The 16104-nt window shown below is 36.6% G+C and overlaps 1 protein-coding gene across 17 annotated transcripts in view; it reads left to right on the forward strand.

Annotated features, from left to right (window-relative positions):
• ROBO2 (roundabout guidance receptor 2) overlaps positions 1 to 16104 on the forward strand; it is a 456391-nt gene that overhangs the window by 331342 nt on the left and 108945 nt on the right. For 10 of the 17 annotated variants that reach the window (XM_071755874.1, XM_071755823.1, XM_071755757.1 and 7 more), the window contains exons 6-7: positions 5033 to 5160; positions 8453 to 8464. In XM_071755874.1, the coding sequence (XP_071611975.1) occupies positions 5033 to 5160; positions 8453 to 8464 (140 nt within the window). Of the gene's footprint in view, positions 1 to 5032; positions 5173 to 8452; positions 8465 to 16104 lie in introns of all 17 variants that reach the window. The other 7 variants (XM_071755885.1, XM_071755775.1, XM_071755812.1 and 4 more) reach the window with 2 other exon arrangements.

The raw sequence follows: 16104 nt of genomic DNA on the forward strand, positions 1-16104 counted from the left end.
CTGCTCCTGGAGCAGGTAACGAGGTAATGCTTCTGTCTCACTGCAGCTTCTCTCTGGGTCCTTCCATCTGTCACGGAGGGCCTGGGAGGCAGGGAAAAGCTGTTGCACTATGCTGGGAACTGGAGTGCCAGCACCACAAAAGAGAAGCATAGACAGAAGCTTAAGCTTTCTTAACTACCTCCTGTTTACTCTGGTTTTGGCCAGTTGCATCTCTCTATTTGGACTCCCTGATGATTGATGTTGAGAGTTATCTTGAAGCTTTGTGTGTGTTTTGCAAAATAGCCTGGTACGCAGGCAAAAGAAAATGGAGCAAAGTAATTTTTGTGCCATCTCTAAAAAAAAAAAGAAAAAGAAAGCCTACAAAGTCTACATACAAAGATTCTTTTTATTTATTTCTAAATTTTTAAAATTCATAGTAATGTTTTAAAATAAAATAGGTGACTCGTATAAATTGATCTAATTTTTTTTAGGCCAGTGGCATCAGTTAAGATGTGACTTTTTCTCTTGCAAACTCCCTTAAGGAAGAAATACAACTTTTTGAATTGGACTTATTGAATTCAATAATGCATTCTCACAGTTTTAAAATACACTGCTGAAGCAAGTGCATCCTTGTATTACCAGTCAGGCCTACTTGGATATCTTTTGAATATAGTGACTTCAGCTGCAAACAGAGTTTTGCTACCTAGAAATGTGGAGAACAAAGAAGTATGCATATTCTTATGCATGACTGCATGCACAATTTTTAAAATTTGGAAATTAAGGGTTCTGCAAAGCCATCACTAAAATGTGTATCAAATTCAGTAAAGCATATTGTTAAATCTCTCTAAGTTCAGTAAATTCTCTCTTTTTAATTTATTTTTTTTTTTGGTGACCATGGACAGATACACTTTTGAATATGGGGGGAAAAATCATAAGTGTGATGAAACTAGTTAAATTCAAGGTTATTCTTATTATTTGAGGCAATGCATAAATCCAAGATCAGTGCATTAATTTGTGATACTTAAAAACAGTTAATGTGTTTTGTTTTATTTGTTATTTGGTTGAGCAGATGGTAACGGTTTTGACACAGTTCAGTTTTTTATTTTTCTTTTTTTCTTTTCTTGAAAAAAAACAGGGCTCTTTTTCCCACTTTGTCACAGCTGGTTACCAATCAATCTCAATTCACGGTACAGTGATGATAGCACATGTTGTTCAGGGGCCAAATCTGATTGGGTTGCATTTTCAGCAGTGTTTCATATAAAAAAAAAAATGTGTCTGTATGGCAGTGACTGTCAGCACACTATTGTACAACTGTCATTAATCAAAACTAGCAACAATGAATGCATTCATATGCGCCAGAGACTGCCAGATTTCACTCAAAATCACCCAATTTCTATTAGAATTTCCTCACCAGCAGTGTTTTCTCATCTGCTTGCTGTTTCTCTGTTTCTTTCTTCCTTTCCAATCCCTTGCCCCCCTCCCCCTCCTCCACTCCCCCTTTCCTCTCAGTTAATTAAAGGCAGACCTGCTCTGACTATTACTTGTAAAACAGAAATTATGTAATGTGGTGCCCAAAAGTGGCTGGTTTATATCTAGGCACAGGCTGACTAGCTGTTTAAAAAAACCTTTCCCAGTTCAATTGGATGGCTGAAGTCTAAGCTGAACTGCAAGGTTAAGCACCTCTGAATGTTTAACAAAAAGAAGCACTTAAAATCAATTACCTGACCATAAACATGTGAAACTGATGTCTGATGCTCTATGTTTTTAGCTGAATGTTGGCATTAATTGGCTCGGAGTCAGCAAGATTTGGGCAATATGTCAGAAGGTGTTTCTTGACACTGCACATATTTTGAAGGCATTGCTTTCTTAGTGCACTGGCAGTGTTGAGGAACAACTTAAGCAGTACGCTCTGGTTTTCCACCATTCCATCATCAATGCATGAGTCTGGTAACCTCTCTCTGTGATTAGTAGTCAGAGTGGCCCTGATCCTGATTCCCAAGTATTCAGTAGCTCTAATGCAGATGAGAGTCCACTTCTCCAGAAACTCAGGTGGAAACATCTAGTTACGGGAATATTAGTCTCTGGGATGGAGAGGTGTCAAGACACTATTCAAGACTGTTTAGGTGGACAACGCAGAAACTGAAAACAAAACCAGGCTTCTCTCCTTGTTACTTCGTGGTCCCTTTCTCACACAAGTTCCTTGTTCTGTAGATCAGGCTAAAAGCCAGTTTTCTTCCTTTCTCCTTCCTGCCTGCTTCATCTGTCAGAGCTCCTCAGTGAACCGTGGTGACTTCTGGGGACAGTGTGGGTGGAACAGATGACTGAAGGGCAGCGTATTAATACTTCAGGACAGCAGATGGTTGTACTGCCCCATGGGTCCATGTGTGTATGAATCTAATTGCTAGATGGCACATTTGTCAAGGTGGTCCAAAAACCTAGTGTGGCCTTGTTGGAGCAACAGAATCAGATAGCTGGACCTTTCCTTGAAGCAACTGAGAACTGGGCCACGATAGTGAAATATTACACCACCCTCCATGGAGGGTGGCTCCAGGAGAGAGGTGGTGGCTGTCCCCTTGCTCTGAGTCCTGGCATGCCATGTAGCTGGCTTGTTCCCCCAGCAGCCTTTGCACAGTTTTGCATGATTGGCAGGTGCAAACATGAAGCCTGCTGAAGGCTCCAAGGGTGCTGGCTGGCGTGCCAGCACCAGCACATCAGTGAGATGAAGAAGAGTGAGTCAGCTGCAGCCCACAGCAGACTGGAGGGCCCTGTCCCAGGCTGCCTGCATCCCAGTTTAAGCAACCACTTAGATACAGTCCTGCTGCCTGTTCTCTATCTCAGCAGTTGTGGGGTGTACCACAAGGCTGTTATTTGTCCTAGAAATAAGTTAATAAATAAATAAATAGAAAAGTAAAAAGCAGTGAAATAAATGACTGTGTTGCCTGGGCTTTATAACTGTGATTACTGTATCTATCTTATATGGCTATTAAAAATTATCTTAATATTCTTATCTTGCAGGAGCAGAATACAACTTTATATTTTTAGTTTTCTGGGGCTAGCGTCATGTCAAGAAAATAAGCATTTTCTCTTGTCTGCAGTTCTGTGGTTGCTGAAGACAAATAACTTCTCTGTCATTGTGGGTTAATTCCTGAGATTTTTAAGGAAGACAGTTTGCCTTTTCTCCCACATGAAAATGGTGATTTCTGTTTGCTTTGTAGCAGTACAGCATAGCATGGAAAATCACATAATTTGTGAGCAGTTGGGAAGAAATGTTCCTCAACTGCTTAGGCTATTGGATGTGGATCTGTACTGCTCTAGAAACTGCATATTAAGTTCCCTTAGGTCATAACTTCCCCACTCCACCTCACTTAAAGTTTTCAAAGTTTATCATGGCATCTATTATTCTTCTGGCATATTTGTTAGTTAAACCTCTGAGATACCATGTATACTTTTAATTAAATGTAATCCTAACAGAATGGGTATTAATTGTATTTATTTTCTATCTGACAGAATGGCTACCCTCAGTTTGCTCTTTTTCAATTTATTTTCTGCTAATTAGTAGAATGGGCTTGCTGGATATAGAATGAAGCTGTACTGTATTATGGTGGGTGTGAAAAGATGTCTTGACTACTTTTTATGCTTGGAATTGCTAGTACTGCTCAAGTTGATGTTGTGAGCTGTAGTTAGAACAGAACTTGAGGAGTTTTAACATACAAGATCCTTTGAGTTAAGGTGCTTTAAAGTCTGTTAGGACACAGTACTCTACAAATCTGAAGTAAAGGAGCCAATAGTAATGTGTATTATCTATGTAGAATTTAATGCTTCAGATTCTGAAAGCATTAAAAAATATTCATAGAGCCTCACAATATTCCTGTAACTAATTATGTTACATTCTTATTCACCAAAACATTTAAGGTTACCCTCCCATAGGATTTGAGTGTTTGCTGAACAAGTCTACCACATCTCCCAATGTCTTCATCTTTATTTAGTTATGTGTTCCTTTTTCACTACGTGATATAGGAGAATCTGAAGCTGCCTCTAAATTTAAGGTGATTTAAGGTATCATGGGCTTATTTTGTCTAGAATAAATGTTGTTGAAAATAATTTTACAACAGAGTATTTCAAGAGTAAAATGTTCATGCTGAAAACCGGGGTTTTCCTGTTTGGGAGCCAAAGAAATTTCATATGAGCTAAAGACTCCTCTTGACTTTAATGAGCTTTGGATCAGAGCCTAAATAGTTTGTTAAGCATGACTTCTGTAGGATAATAACAATTAAACTGAAAAGACTTTCCAGGTATAAGCACTCTAAATGCCTAGAGAATGAATGCTCATTGCAACCTGAAGTACTTTGCGTTGTTTCCAATTTTGTACATTCTTGTAGTTTTAGATTTATTGCAACAGTAAAAACAAAGAAATGGACAAAGCAGAACTGAATTGTTTATAATTTCTTTTAAGAAAGTGAAAATGTTATTGTCCACCCTTAATGAATAATTTTGTAGTATTTCTGTGAAACTGATAAATCTCGTGTAACCTACCTCTTCAATAAATGTCACCTTGCAGAGCTTAAATATATTTTTTATTGTTTGTAATTGTGTAGTGTCAGATCCCTACCAACATGCTCTCAGGTTCCCTAAGGAGTTGCTGCTGTAAAGAAAAACTGTGTGTAAAGGGAAATTTCCATATCAGCAAAAGGTAAAATGCGTAGTTCACATAGTTAAAGGCATGATAAACCTGAGCTGTCATGTATTGGTAACTGATGTCTGATAGCTTAATTTTATCTTATTGCTCTGGATCAAGGACAAAGTGAATGATATTATTAATAAAGCCCTAATACCGAGTGAACATCGCAATACTAATTTTATGTAAAGTTTCTAACTAATGCAGAGTGCAATAAAAATGTCACAAAGATTAATGCTTTGTGGAATTATCTAATGCTAGATAATAATTTATTTTCCAAAGTTGGCTTCAAGCTTCAGACTGGCATATTCCAGGTGAGAGTTTTCATTCTTTTCTGTTGTCTGCAGAAGGAGTTTTCACTCTTTTTCTGTAATGCAGGTATGACATCAAGGATGACTACACTTTGCGCATTAAGAAGGCCATGAGTACAGATGAAGGAACCTACACGTGCATTGCTGAGAATCGAGTTGGAAAAGTGGAAGCCTCTGCTACCCTCACTGTGCGAGGTGAGTGTTCCTGTGGAGGGAGGGCCGGAGTCCTAGATGGATAAATGTCTTTCTGATGGAATGGGCCACATCCTTACCCAGCATTGTTTGGGTTTATGTACCCTTGTAATTGCGGGTGCAGCTTTACAACAGGAGCAAAATCCTGGTCCTGTTGATATGTCAGGCAAAATTTTAATTTACTTCAATGGGATAGTTTCTCTCAGCAGTTAAAGAGCTTTTCTAATGTTTCGGTTTTTTTGTTTTTTTTTTTATTGAAAAGCAGAGGCATCTGTATGTATAAGCAAACACTACATAACCCTGAGCACAGGCTTTCATATGTGACCCATCAGTTTAGGCTATTATTCACATTCCTTTCTCTAATAATTATAAGGAGTATAGTAAGTTATTGTATTTATTAATGCCAAACATAATGCAGATAGTATTATTATGTGATTAGCTCTGCCATAATTAAACTCTCTACCATTACTCTTTATTTGAAAGATTAACCTTAGTCAATGGAAGAGAAAAATCCTAATAAATTTTTTTAAGTCTTACAGGGTGAAGACTAACATGTTCTCTCCTAAAATATTTTTGGTCCCTAGTATCTACTCTGTTTATGTGCTGCTGTTTGATGTGGTCAGGAGGTTTTAAGACCAGTAGAATAATGAGTTGCCAAAATGGCTTTGATGACAGCAGATATAGACATGCCAAAGATTATAGGGAGAGAGAAAGTTTGTAGGCTCATACGTCCATGTGAGTAAATAGAATATAATAGTTATTACTTCATTCCAAAAGATAAGCAGCAATTTGGCACAATGGATACCAGGCAGACACTATTTCACAGTTTAGTGGTGCATGCTGACGGTTTTCAGTAGAGCCGTGAAAGGTTAATAAAAACATTTTTAGCTTTATCTGTTCTCCTCTTTTCATACACATTAAATCAAATGTTCAAAGTCTCAATGGATTGCTTTATTAGAACTGGGGTCAACTGACCCAAGAGGCCAGCTTCCATTTCCATCCATTTAATGCATGGACACAGTTCAGTTTAATTTGCTGAATTCAAAGTGGAAAAAAAAAAGCACCAAGTGGCTTTGTAGGGGGGGATATTTTAGTATATAACAAAGAAAAGAGAGTATTGTGATAATCTGTCAGCTAAAATACTGCCTCGGTGTTCACTTTAGACAAGAAGTGATAATGCAGCTCTTCCCTGTTAAACTGAATAGGGTAACTTGCTACATGCTTGTGTCAGAGATTGTTCTTTCATTTTTGTAATGTGAGAAAAATAGTCACTACAATGAACTCCCAGAAATACTCTCACTCTGTTCCTTTGTCCCATGAACAATTATGGTATCTAGTAAATCTGGCAAGTAATTTGATAGCCTTTACACATGTCTAGAACTCTATCCACTGTATACATTACTGGAGCAAACCTTTTAGATTTGCTACCCAGACTTGTGATATAATAGATAACTAGAACCAAGCAAAAATTCCTTTGAAATCAGTGAATCAAATGAAATTAAGATGAAAAAAAAATAAAAAAACAACTGAGAAAATATATAATTTGATTTATTTTCCTTCAGCAAAAGAAGGTTTTCATTATCTTAGGTATTTTTCCCTCCTGGGTTTGTCATTTACAGTCAAATACATGATCCTTATCCAACACAAAGGAAGCCACAATATCATAAGCATTCCAAAATTCAGGATATGACAGAAAATGAGAAAAGCCAGGAAATTTCATAGAGAAGCCTATAGCTCTGAATTTTCTGAAAACAAAGGAATGGGCAAACTCCTATTGACTTTGAAGCGACCACAAACAAAGGTATTTTAATTTTAGGAAGCCTTAATTCTGAATTCTTAAACTTCTGCCAGTTTTGCCTGAAACTGCTTTTACCATTACCACTTCTCGTGTAGAGGAGCACAGCCACATACCATTTAAAAATTTACTTTGAGGGTTCCTTGGTCCTTACAGGTGTCATGTAATTACAGCTGCAGACCTAGCAACCATACCATAGCTCTTAGCTCCTTCATTCATGGCTCCATCTTCTCAAAGCAGAGGATGAGGATCCAGTCAGGGAGTTTGCATTACATTGCCACAAACAGCAACAGAATTTGAAGTCTGTGAGTCAGGAGTCCTCTGCTTGGACACGTGCATATCACTCTTATTCATCATCTCTGCAAAAGAAAGAATATGTTCAGAATACTGGAAGCCATAAGTCTTCAAAGAGATGATGGATGAGAAAGGGCACCAGTCTTGAAATAGATTAAGTTGCTATGCCAAAGTAAGGCTGAAGCCATAGGAATGTTGGGAATTAAGAAGGTCCTTGCATGCTGTTTCACCTCTGAATCTGTACATTTTACATATGACCATAGCCTGCACATAAGTATAGCGAGCTGGTTAAATTCTTAAAAAGAAAAAAAGAAATAAGTCCTGCTGCTGCTAAAATAAGGGAGGTTTTACCTAGACAGTTGCAACCTAGAGTCTATTTGATGTCCAACTTTTCAGCTTTTCTGAAAGGGGATGTCTTTTTTTTTTTTTTATGAACAGAGGGACTGAGAGCCCTCTTTCCTAGCACAGGTATAATGAAGGGCTGTTTTTATAATCAAGAAATCACTTGTTGCAGCAGCAGCTTTCACTCTTAATACCAACCTGAAACAGTATTAACCTGTCGATCATTTAGCAGCAGGTTTTTTTAGGAAGTAAAGTTATCTAAGCAGTAATTTGGGAGTTTCTGGGTTGAAATCCCTGTGGCCATTTCAGTCTGTTATATTTTCATCAGCACTGTCAGTGAGGAGAAAGCAGTAAGCTTTCATGCCTCTTATTGAATGAGAAAAACTGTTCTGGGCTTTCCAGAGCCTTTACTGCTGTACTGACCGGTCACGCTTAAAATTCAATTGGTATTTGACTCAGACACCAAATGCCTTGTGTCTACTGGCATGACATTTGGCAGTCTACAGCTGAAATTAATGTGTTCATCAGGATCTAAAAGTTTGTGCTAATGCAATGCAATTTTTCTTTTATCAGGCACTAGCAATGATACTTGGTGATGGCATACAAAGATAAAAAAAATGTTTCACAGAGAATGGTTCCACTCAGCTTGTTCAGATTCTATGGTCAAGTAAATGTGGTGATAGTGGCACGTAACTAAAGAGTAACAACAGTAAACATTTTACTTAGGCTGTCATTTGAGGGCTTAGCAATCATGGTAGTATCCATAGTGGAAGGTAACATTACACATCATGCATTCTGACAGATATTCTTTTCTTTTTTTAATTTCTTTTTTATGTTCTCACTACACCATTGTAATGTCAACAGCTCGCCCCGTTGGTAAGTAACCATCCTTCTATCCATTTTAGCATGGCTTCATGCAGTGCTTCATCTTTCATTTGCAACAGCATTTACCTGGCTGAAACTAGCAGCCAGTGCTTTATAGCTGTAACTGTCTAACAGCAGGCAAGTGATTTTGACTGACAAAGTGCTATTTCTGAACTTTGTGTTTTCTGCTGTGTCGTGTATAACCACGTTTGCCAAAATCACCAACAAATACAAATCAGTGAAAGAGAGTGGGTGTGGTGATACTGAGCCAAAATCACTCATTCAGATATTTTTAACAGTCTATTTATGGGCCTGGTACAAAAGCCATTGAAATCAACAGAACATCTTGGATTGACTTCGGTGAGCTTCTACCAGGCCCTAAATGATCAGCTCATTATGCTTTTATTGCATCGCAGTAAAAGCACAGGCTTTGCATGTCCTGTCTTGTATCTTTCAAAGAGTTTTCAAATGAACTGGTCCTGAAATTGAAGTGGGAATGGAGTAGATTTCCGTGCTTGTTAAGAAAGTTCATAATTGATTTTTGCCCTTGGGTCATCTTGGAGCGCATTTTGGAATCCACTGTATAGGATACAGACTGTTTCGAATAACAAGTCCAGGGGAAGACAACCTGGATTTTTAATTGCCACACTGAAAATTTGAAATTTGATTTTTTTCCTAAGTCTTTCAAATTGCTTCTGAAAAATATTAAAATCTAAATGAGCATAGTGGAAAAATTGCAAGTCAGTAGCTGAAATTCACTTATGGTATTCTGAATATCCTGAATATATTATTTAATTTTCTTTCACGGATTTTTACTCTGTACCTATATGGATTTTCTAAATAAGTTAACCAGTTGCACTGCTCCTCTGATTTTCTGGTTTATGTCTAGATGTTTCTTCTGATTTTTTTTTTTGGGTTAGTGTGGAAAGTTGTTACTGGTGTTTATGGAGATTGCTGAGAGGTTTGCTCTTTTATTTAGTCAAAACTTTTGTTAGACGTGTGTTTTGCTGAAGTTTGTGAGTTTGAACTTGGCTCAGCTCTGCACTGTTACAAGTTTGGAGGAAGAAAGCTTGAAATAATATGAAGGTAAAATCCAAGTTAGGTCTCTGTTTCCAGAACTAAGGTAATCCCATGCTTATTAGCTTGTTTAAACCAGTATATGCAGAGCCAAGCCAAGTACCTCCAGAATTATGGCATAGTTTATCCACACCTGGGTAATTCCATGTGCAAAATGGAAATTCACTGTTCTCCACTTGGGATTTTGATAGCAGGCTTTAAACCACAGTCACTACTGTATTACGTTGGCATTATGCTAGTTCTGAAGACATTAATTCCCAGGAGTTCTAAGAATGTAAAACTGGAGTAAATTTGTAAGAAAATTTTCCTTTGCTTAGGAAATACTTTGCATTTAGTATGCTTCTAATGTAAATCTCTGATGTTAGAGAGAGGGAGGGTTTCTGGCTGCTTCTTCATTCACTGAGAAAATGCTACAAGATTAAAAGCATTTTACTTCTAGGAACTCTTCTCACTTTGCTCATTGTTAAAAGAAAAGCAAGGGAAAAAATCACAAAATAGAGGTTATTTCAGGCTCCATAAAATAGATGACTGGAGATTCACAAGAAAATGGTAGGTTTAGCAGTTTTGATCATTTCTCAGAACACTGATTATTTTTAAGACTGTTCAGACCATTGGATCATCCATGATTCCATCTCTAAGTATTATTCAGAAGGTCTTGTCACTTTAAGTCCAAGTTACTTTATGGTCCCTTGTGTGACCATACTGTTCTCAATATGGCGTTTTCCTTGCCCGCTACTTTATTTTGTTGCAAGTTAATATCTGGTTCAAACAAAAATCTTCTCGTACATTATTTATTCCGGAAACATTAATTAGAATTATTGACCTTAAAATATTTATTAGATGGGTATACAGTCTTAATCAAATTATTTATTTTAGTGATTATCTTCATGAACTGTGAAAAGACTGTTAAGCAATTAAGTCCAGTCCCACAGATATTTAACATATAGAGCTCCCAGAAAAAATGTGTATGTAGTGATTACTGTGTATAAGCATAACAGTTTCTTTAAATCTGATCCTGAACCTATAGAAAAGGCAGTGCTTTCCTCATGATAGTGTGTAACTTCATTGGTTTTTGCCTAAGGACCTGAAATTACAGGTTTCTACTGTTCATATCTCTGTTTCATTCAAGAGGTACCTGTCCTGTTGGTTTTTTAAATTTAAAGCCCAGCAAGACAAAACACAACCAGTTCCCCACCCAAATGCCCAAGTGATCTTCTGTTAAAATTGTTATTTGACATGAATGGTGAGTCAAATCCTGTAACATTTTGTTGTTATTGTTCAGGAAGTTAACTGGAATGTAGAGCAAAAATCCCTCTCCTTAGATAAAGGAAGCTAAAGCAAACACTACTTAATGATATTGAGCTCACAGGTCTCTGAGAGAGTGACATTTTAACAGAAGTATATTTATATATTTATGTATATATTGAACTGCAGGGGAGCACTTTAAAAGTTTATATTCTTTTGGGACATCTGAGATTTATCTAGGTACCTCTACCTTTCATCAGTACCTCCAGTTCAAAGCAGACGTGTTTTGTCTTTATTGTGTTTTAAACAAGACCATACCATTTTCTTTCAGTGGCTTTTCATGAAAAAATTACGACGTGTATTTTTTATATGTTCCAGGATTACAATTCTTGCAAACTGAATAATTTTAAGTTTCTATTCAATTTTGTTCTGCTTCAATTATTTATATTCAGTTAGTTGTGATTTTTTTTATTTAAATTTCCACTTGAGTAGAAAATTCAGAAGTGATTACCAATGACCATGTTTGTTTCAAGCAGTTAGTAACATACTGTATATTCTACATAGACAAAATGAGGTATGGTTCTGCCTGAGGTGGACAGCAGCTGGTGAATTTAACAGCTCTATGCCAGATTACTCATATTTGGATTTGCTGCTAGGAATAAATGTGTGGCTCATTTCTAAAATAGATGTTCTCTTATTTATATCCCTTTGAAAAGATTTCCAGAAAGATTAACAACAGATGGCTTTCGGAAACAAGATATTTATCCCTATTTAGACCATTTCTATTTGTATTTCACTCATTAGATGGATTTTCCAGATGAGCAAATCAATGTTTTCTCACTTTCACATTTCACTTTGGTTCTTATGGCAGCTGGGCAGAAGAACAGCTGCTAAAAGAAACACAAAAGTTGGGAGGAGCCCAGAAGTTTCATACAGTCCCACTGAAAAGAAAACACTGACCATCTTTTGAAAAGCAGTTGCTATACTGCTTTGATACAGGGAACCTGAAATACAGAAACTTCAAACAGAAGTTCTATGAAGATTTTTCTGATGTTTCAGTTACCGTTTTACTCATCAACCAAAAAGTCGTTCAGATGACAGGGTACTCCGTTTTCAAATTCACTTCTACTCTGTTCAAGTGAAATTACAGTTCTTTACATTTTGGTGGGTTTGCAGAAAATCAGGTTTACTTAATTTGTTGTCATATGCTCTGACTCATATTCCCAGAAAGAAGAGACATGAAACAAGTAGCTGGATACTTTCCTCACCTGAATAAAAAATAAGTATTCGAAGCAAGTTAAGGAAGTAAAGAGAGAGCAACCAGGTTACAAACCTTCCCTAACATGTTGGAAAAGAGAGAAACAGATAGGGAATCTTCCATGAATTTTCCAAATTTCATATTAATTATATACAGTCTATTCACATTTAAATGCAATATGACTGTATGATGTGTTTCATTCTACTCTGGGAATACATAACATATATTTATAACATAAATAATCCTGGTGTGACTTAATGGTCCATTAAGAGTGGTGCCGAATGAAACATGAAGTACTAAGGGCTGTATTTTAAACAAAGTTGTGTTACGTTTTGTGACTAGAAACGATATTGTTCAGATGGTTCAGATTGGTAGCTAAGATCTCTCTCTATTTTATTTCATCCTGACTCCTGCAGAGAAAGTCTATATAGGATGGATGCTTTTGTTTTTATCATATTAATGAATATAGCACCTTCACTTGAGACACTGAGGATTCATAAAATATCATTAGTGGTGATTGCTGCATGACAGAAGAGATGAGATCATGCTTGGCACTACAGTGGCATCTTTCAGTGGCAGAAATTTTAAATCTATATCAAAGTGTGGTATGTTGCCTGTCTGCCTGCTGTCACCACCTACAGAAATATTCAGGGGAGAATAAGGACACCAGTGAACACTAGGCTTTTTTGGGTTTGTTTCTTTCTTAAGTGAAAGAATGATGTCTCATTTTTGCTTAACAATAGGCAAGTTCTTCAGATGAAACATAAAAGTTTATGAATGAAACTTCTATTTCTTTCTGTATCACAGATTAAAATTTGGAGTTGCTGTATTCTGACATTTCCTGGCCTTTCAAAGACCATTCTAAAAATTCTGAAGTCCTCTAACATTTCTATTTTGGCAAAAGCCCACTAGCTGAACCTAACTTGAATCTGATTATTACTTCAGATATCATAAAAATACAATGCTCGAAACATATGGACCAAAATAGCTCTGCAAGTGGACACTAAGCACATCAATCACTAGGGATTTAAGTGCTGGTCCACAAAACTCAAGCTTCATTTCCAGTTTCTCCAAATCTTCTTGGGTTTTACAGATAGCAGTGAGAGGAGTCATACAGAATTTCTCATAGAGGATTAATTTTCAGTGATAAGTGTGAAAGTGTGTATCTACCTGAAGTTTTAGCTGGTGATAATGTGATCTCCTCGTTCATTCCACTATGGCACCATGTATGTGTCAGTACTCATACTGTTTATATTAGAGAAAAACCAACTACAGCAAGTACAGGAAGTGATCAAGTGCCTCATTTTATTTTTTTTATAAACAAAGATGAGCATTGCTTGAGAAAGCTTTAAGAAGTTCAAGTAAATCTTTTTCAACTTTCCCACAGCCCACTTCAATCTGTGGGAATTAGATTCTGAGTCTCTCCATAAGTCTTTGAGGATTAGTCTACAAAAAAAGTCTTCTGAGGCACTGGTCACCCCAAATTTTCCTTTTTCTAAAAGGACAAATTGCTTACTTCATGGGGAATGTGGAAATCAATACATTAATCCATTCACTTTTCCATTTACCTTCTTTGCTCAATTTCTGCTAGCTATTATGGTTTGGATATGATCAGTATTATTCCACAGCAAAACTACTGTGTGCCTCATTCCTTGTATGCTATCATTGTCAGTCAGCATAAAAAATATTTTTTAATTCTTTACTACATTTCTTCTCTTCTCTTAACAGTGGCCCAAATTGACCAGAATATCTTCTCTCAGTCTTTTGTATATCAAGGGTAGACAAACAATGAACTTGTCATCTCTCTCACTACAGATGTAGCCTATTAGCCCATTTAGGCTCTCTACTCATAGCATCTTCTTAAGTCTTCTCTTCAGCATGTGAATTCATGTTTTCTGGGGGGAGATAACCAGATTAAACTCATTATTTTGATGAAATCTTATGGTATCAGCAAGGGGTATGCTTCTCTTTTTTAAATGCATTACCAGCAAACCTTCCTGCTATCTCCCATGACAAAAGGAATCATAGCAGATTACATGTATTTTCTTGGCATAATTTGCTTTGTTTGCTAAGCTCATGGAAGATACAGTATCACAGGCCATCCTAATGGTACAGTTTACATTAGCAAACAGGCTAAAGCGTTAAGATTTTAGGAAAGCACATCTTTTCTGTCTTATCTGAGCAAAATATATAGTCTGAATCTCAACAACTGACAAAAAAGAAAAAAATAAAAATCTTATAAAATAAAAAGTAAAAATAAAAGTCCTGAGTAATGTAAGTTACTGTGCAGGCAGAATTAGTGCTACATCTCTTTATATACATTAAAGCTAAGTGAATGACTTTCTTGAAGGGATTTTCCAGGAGTATTTGTAAGGTGAAGGACTTCTGAAGTGAGATGATTAGACAAGGTAGAGTAAAATAGAGATGTATGATTAAATGAGAGGAGGCTGCAGTCTTAGCACTGAGATGAAATTCAGACCAGATATTTAAACTTAATATTTAAATATACTGTAAAACATAGAAGAGGAGGGGTCAGATAAAGTGGTGCTGTTGAACTCAGAGCACTGGAAATGAGGGCAGACAGTGAAAAGTAGATGCCTTTCTTTTCTTCTATGTAGGAGACAGAATTGGATCTTTTTTATAATAATTTTCACAGTTTTGTTTTATTGACATTAGTCCTAGGGAATAAAGAAGAATAAATCTTTGGTAGTGTTGTGTGTTTGTGCTTCCACTTTTGTTATAAAAATTATAAATGCAGATTTGGCAGTTTTGTTAATTGAAATTGGCAGAGAAACTTTGAATATAAACCAAATGTGTTTTTTCGTTATTGTTTATCTCACATCTCTTTTTTCTATCATGCAAATTTATCCCACTTGTTTAGGTTAGGTCATCCAAGGATAAAAGAAAGATTTTATGTGTCAAAACATATAGGACAGCTAATGGGTTTTTATTTATTGATTCTTTAGACTTCTTTCACCTCTTGCAAAGAAGGAAAAAAATACTCATGTTTCCACTGTTTCAGGGGTTATCTGTTCCAGTGAACAATTGAAGGATAAATATTCTGTTGTATGTGAAATTTAGAAACTGAAATTAAATTGAAGATTAAAACAATTAGTCAAGGTATAAAGGAAGGTTTAGCCTTCTCAAATGATTGAAGCACAATCTTTTCACACTGCTGTGTTTTTACATGGCCTGTCTGAAAAGAATAAGCAAAACAAAAGAAATTTCTCACTTTCCATGAGACAGAGCAGCATGAAAGACACTCACAGTAGAAGTAGTCTTGGTAATAAACTTGCTGAGACCTCTTTTCCCCCTGCTCTCCCCCTCTGCTCCATTGTAGCCTGATTCCTCTGTGCCCGTGCTTCTTTTCATTCAGCCTGCTGAAAGTTATCCCCCCTGGCTCCCTGTGCTTCAAATTGTGTGTATTTTATCTATTGGTGCAGGACATACTAGAATTTATTTTGAAGCAGTGTCAGTGTTAAAGATAGTATCTGATTACCAGTACTCCCCAGAGTTACAGGAAGCTGCTTTTCAGAAGAACTCAAACCACGTTCCAGCTTTGCCACCTCCACCCACGGCATTTAAGAATAATATTATGGGTCTACTGAATGGCTTCATGTATCACTTGTTCTGCCCACAACCTACCCATTTCTCATTTTTATTGGTAGAATCATTCACCTGAAGAAGAACTCATGGAAGAAAGAGAGCAGTCTAAATGAGCAAGGAAGAGAACATAGTCAAAGAAAACAAAAAAACAAAAAAAAACAAAGCAGCAAACCAAAATAGCCACAAAATGAGATCTATGTACTTTTCTCAAAGTTGAACTGCACTCATACACAGTATGGAATACTTATGGATTCCTATGCTAACATTATACTCATGGCTTAGAGAAAAAAAGGAAACTCATTTCACAGGCAACTTATCATAGCTAGCCTGCTAAAAAGTTAATTCCTTCCCTGTCTGTGATCACACCTCATCATTGGAGCACACCATAAGATTGAGAAGTTGCTTCACTTGAAAGAAAATGACCGTCCTTAACTTCCATTAGTTTATCCCTAATAAAAAATATCCA

Source organism: Heliangelus exortis, chromosome 1 (genome assembly GCF_036169615.1).
Source record: "Heliangelus exortis chromosome 1, bHelExo1.hap1, whole genome shotgun sequence".
NCBI lineage: Eukaryota > Metazoa > Chordata > Aves > Apodiformes > Trochilidae > Heliangelus > Heliangelus exortis.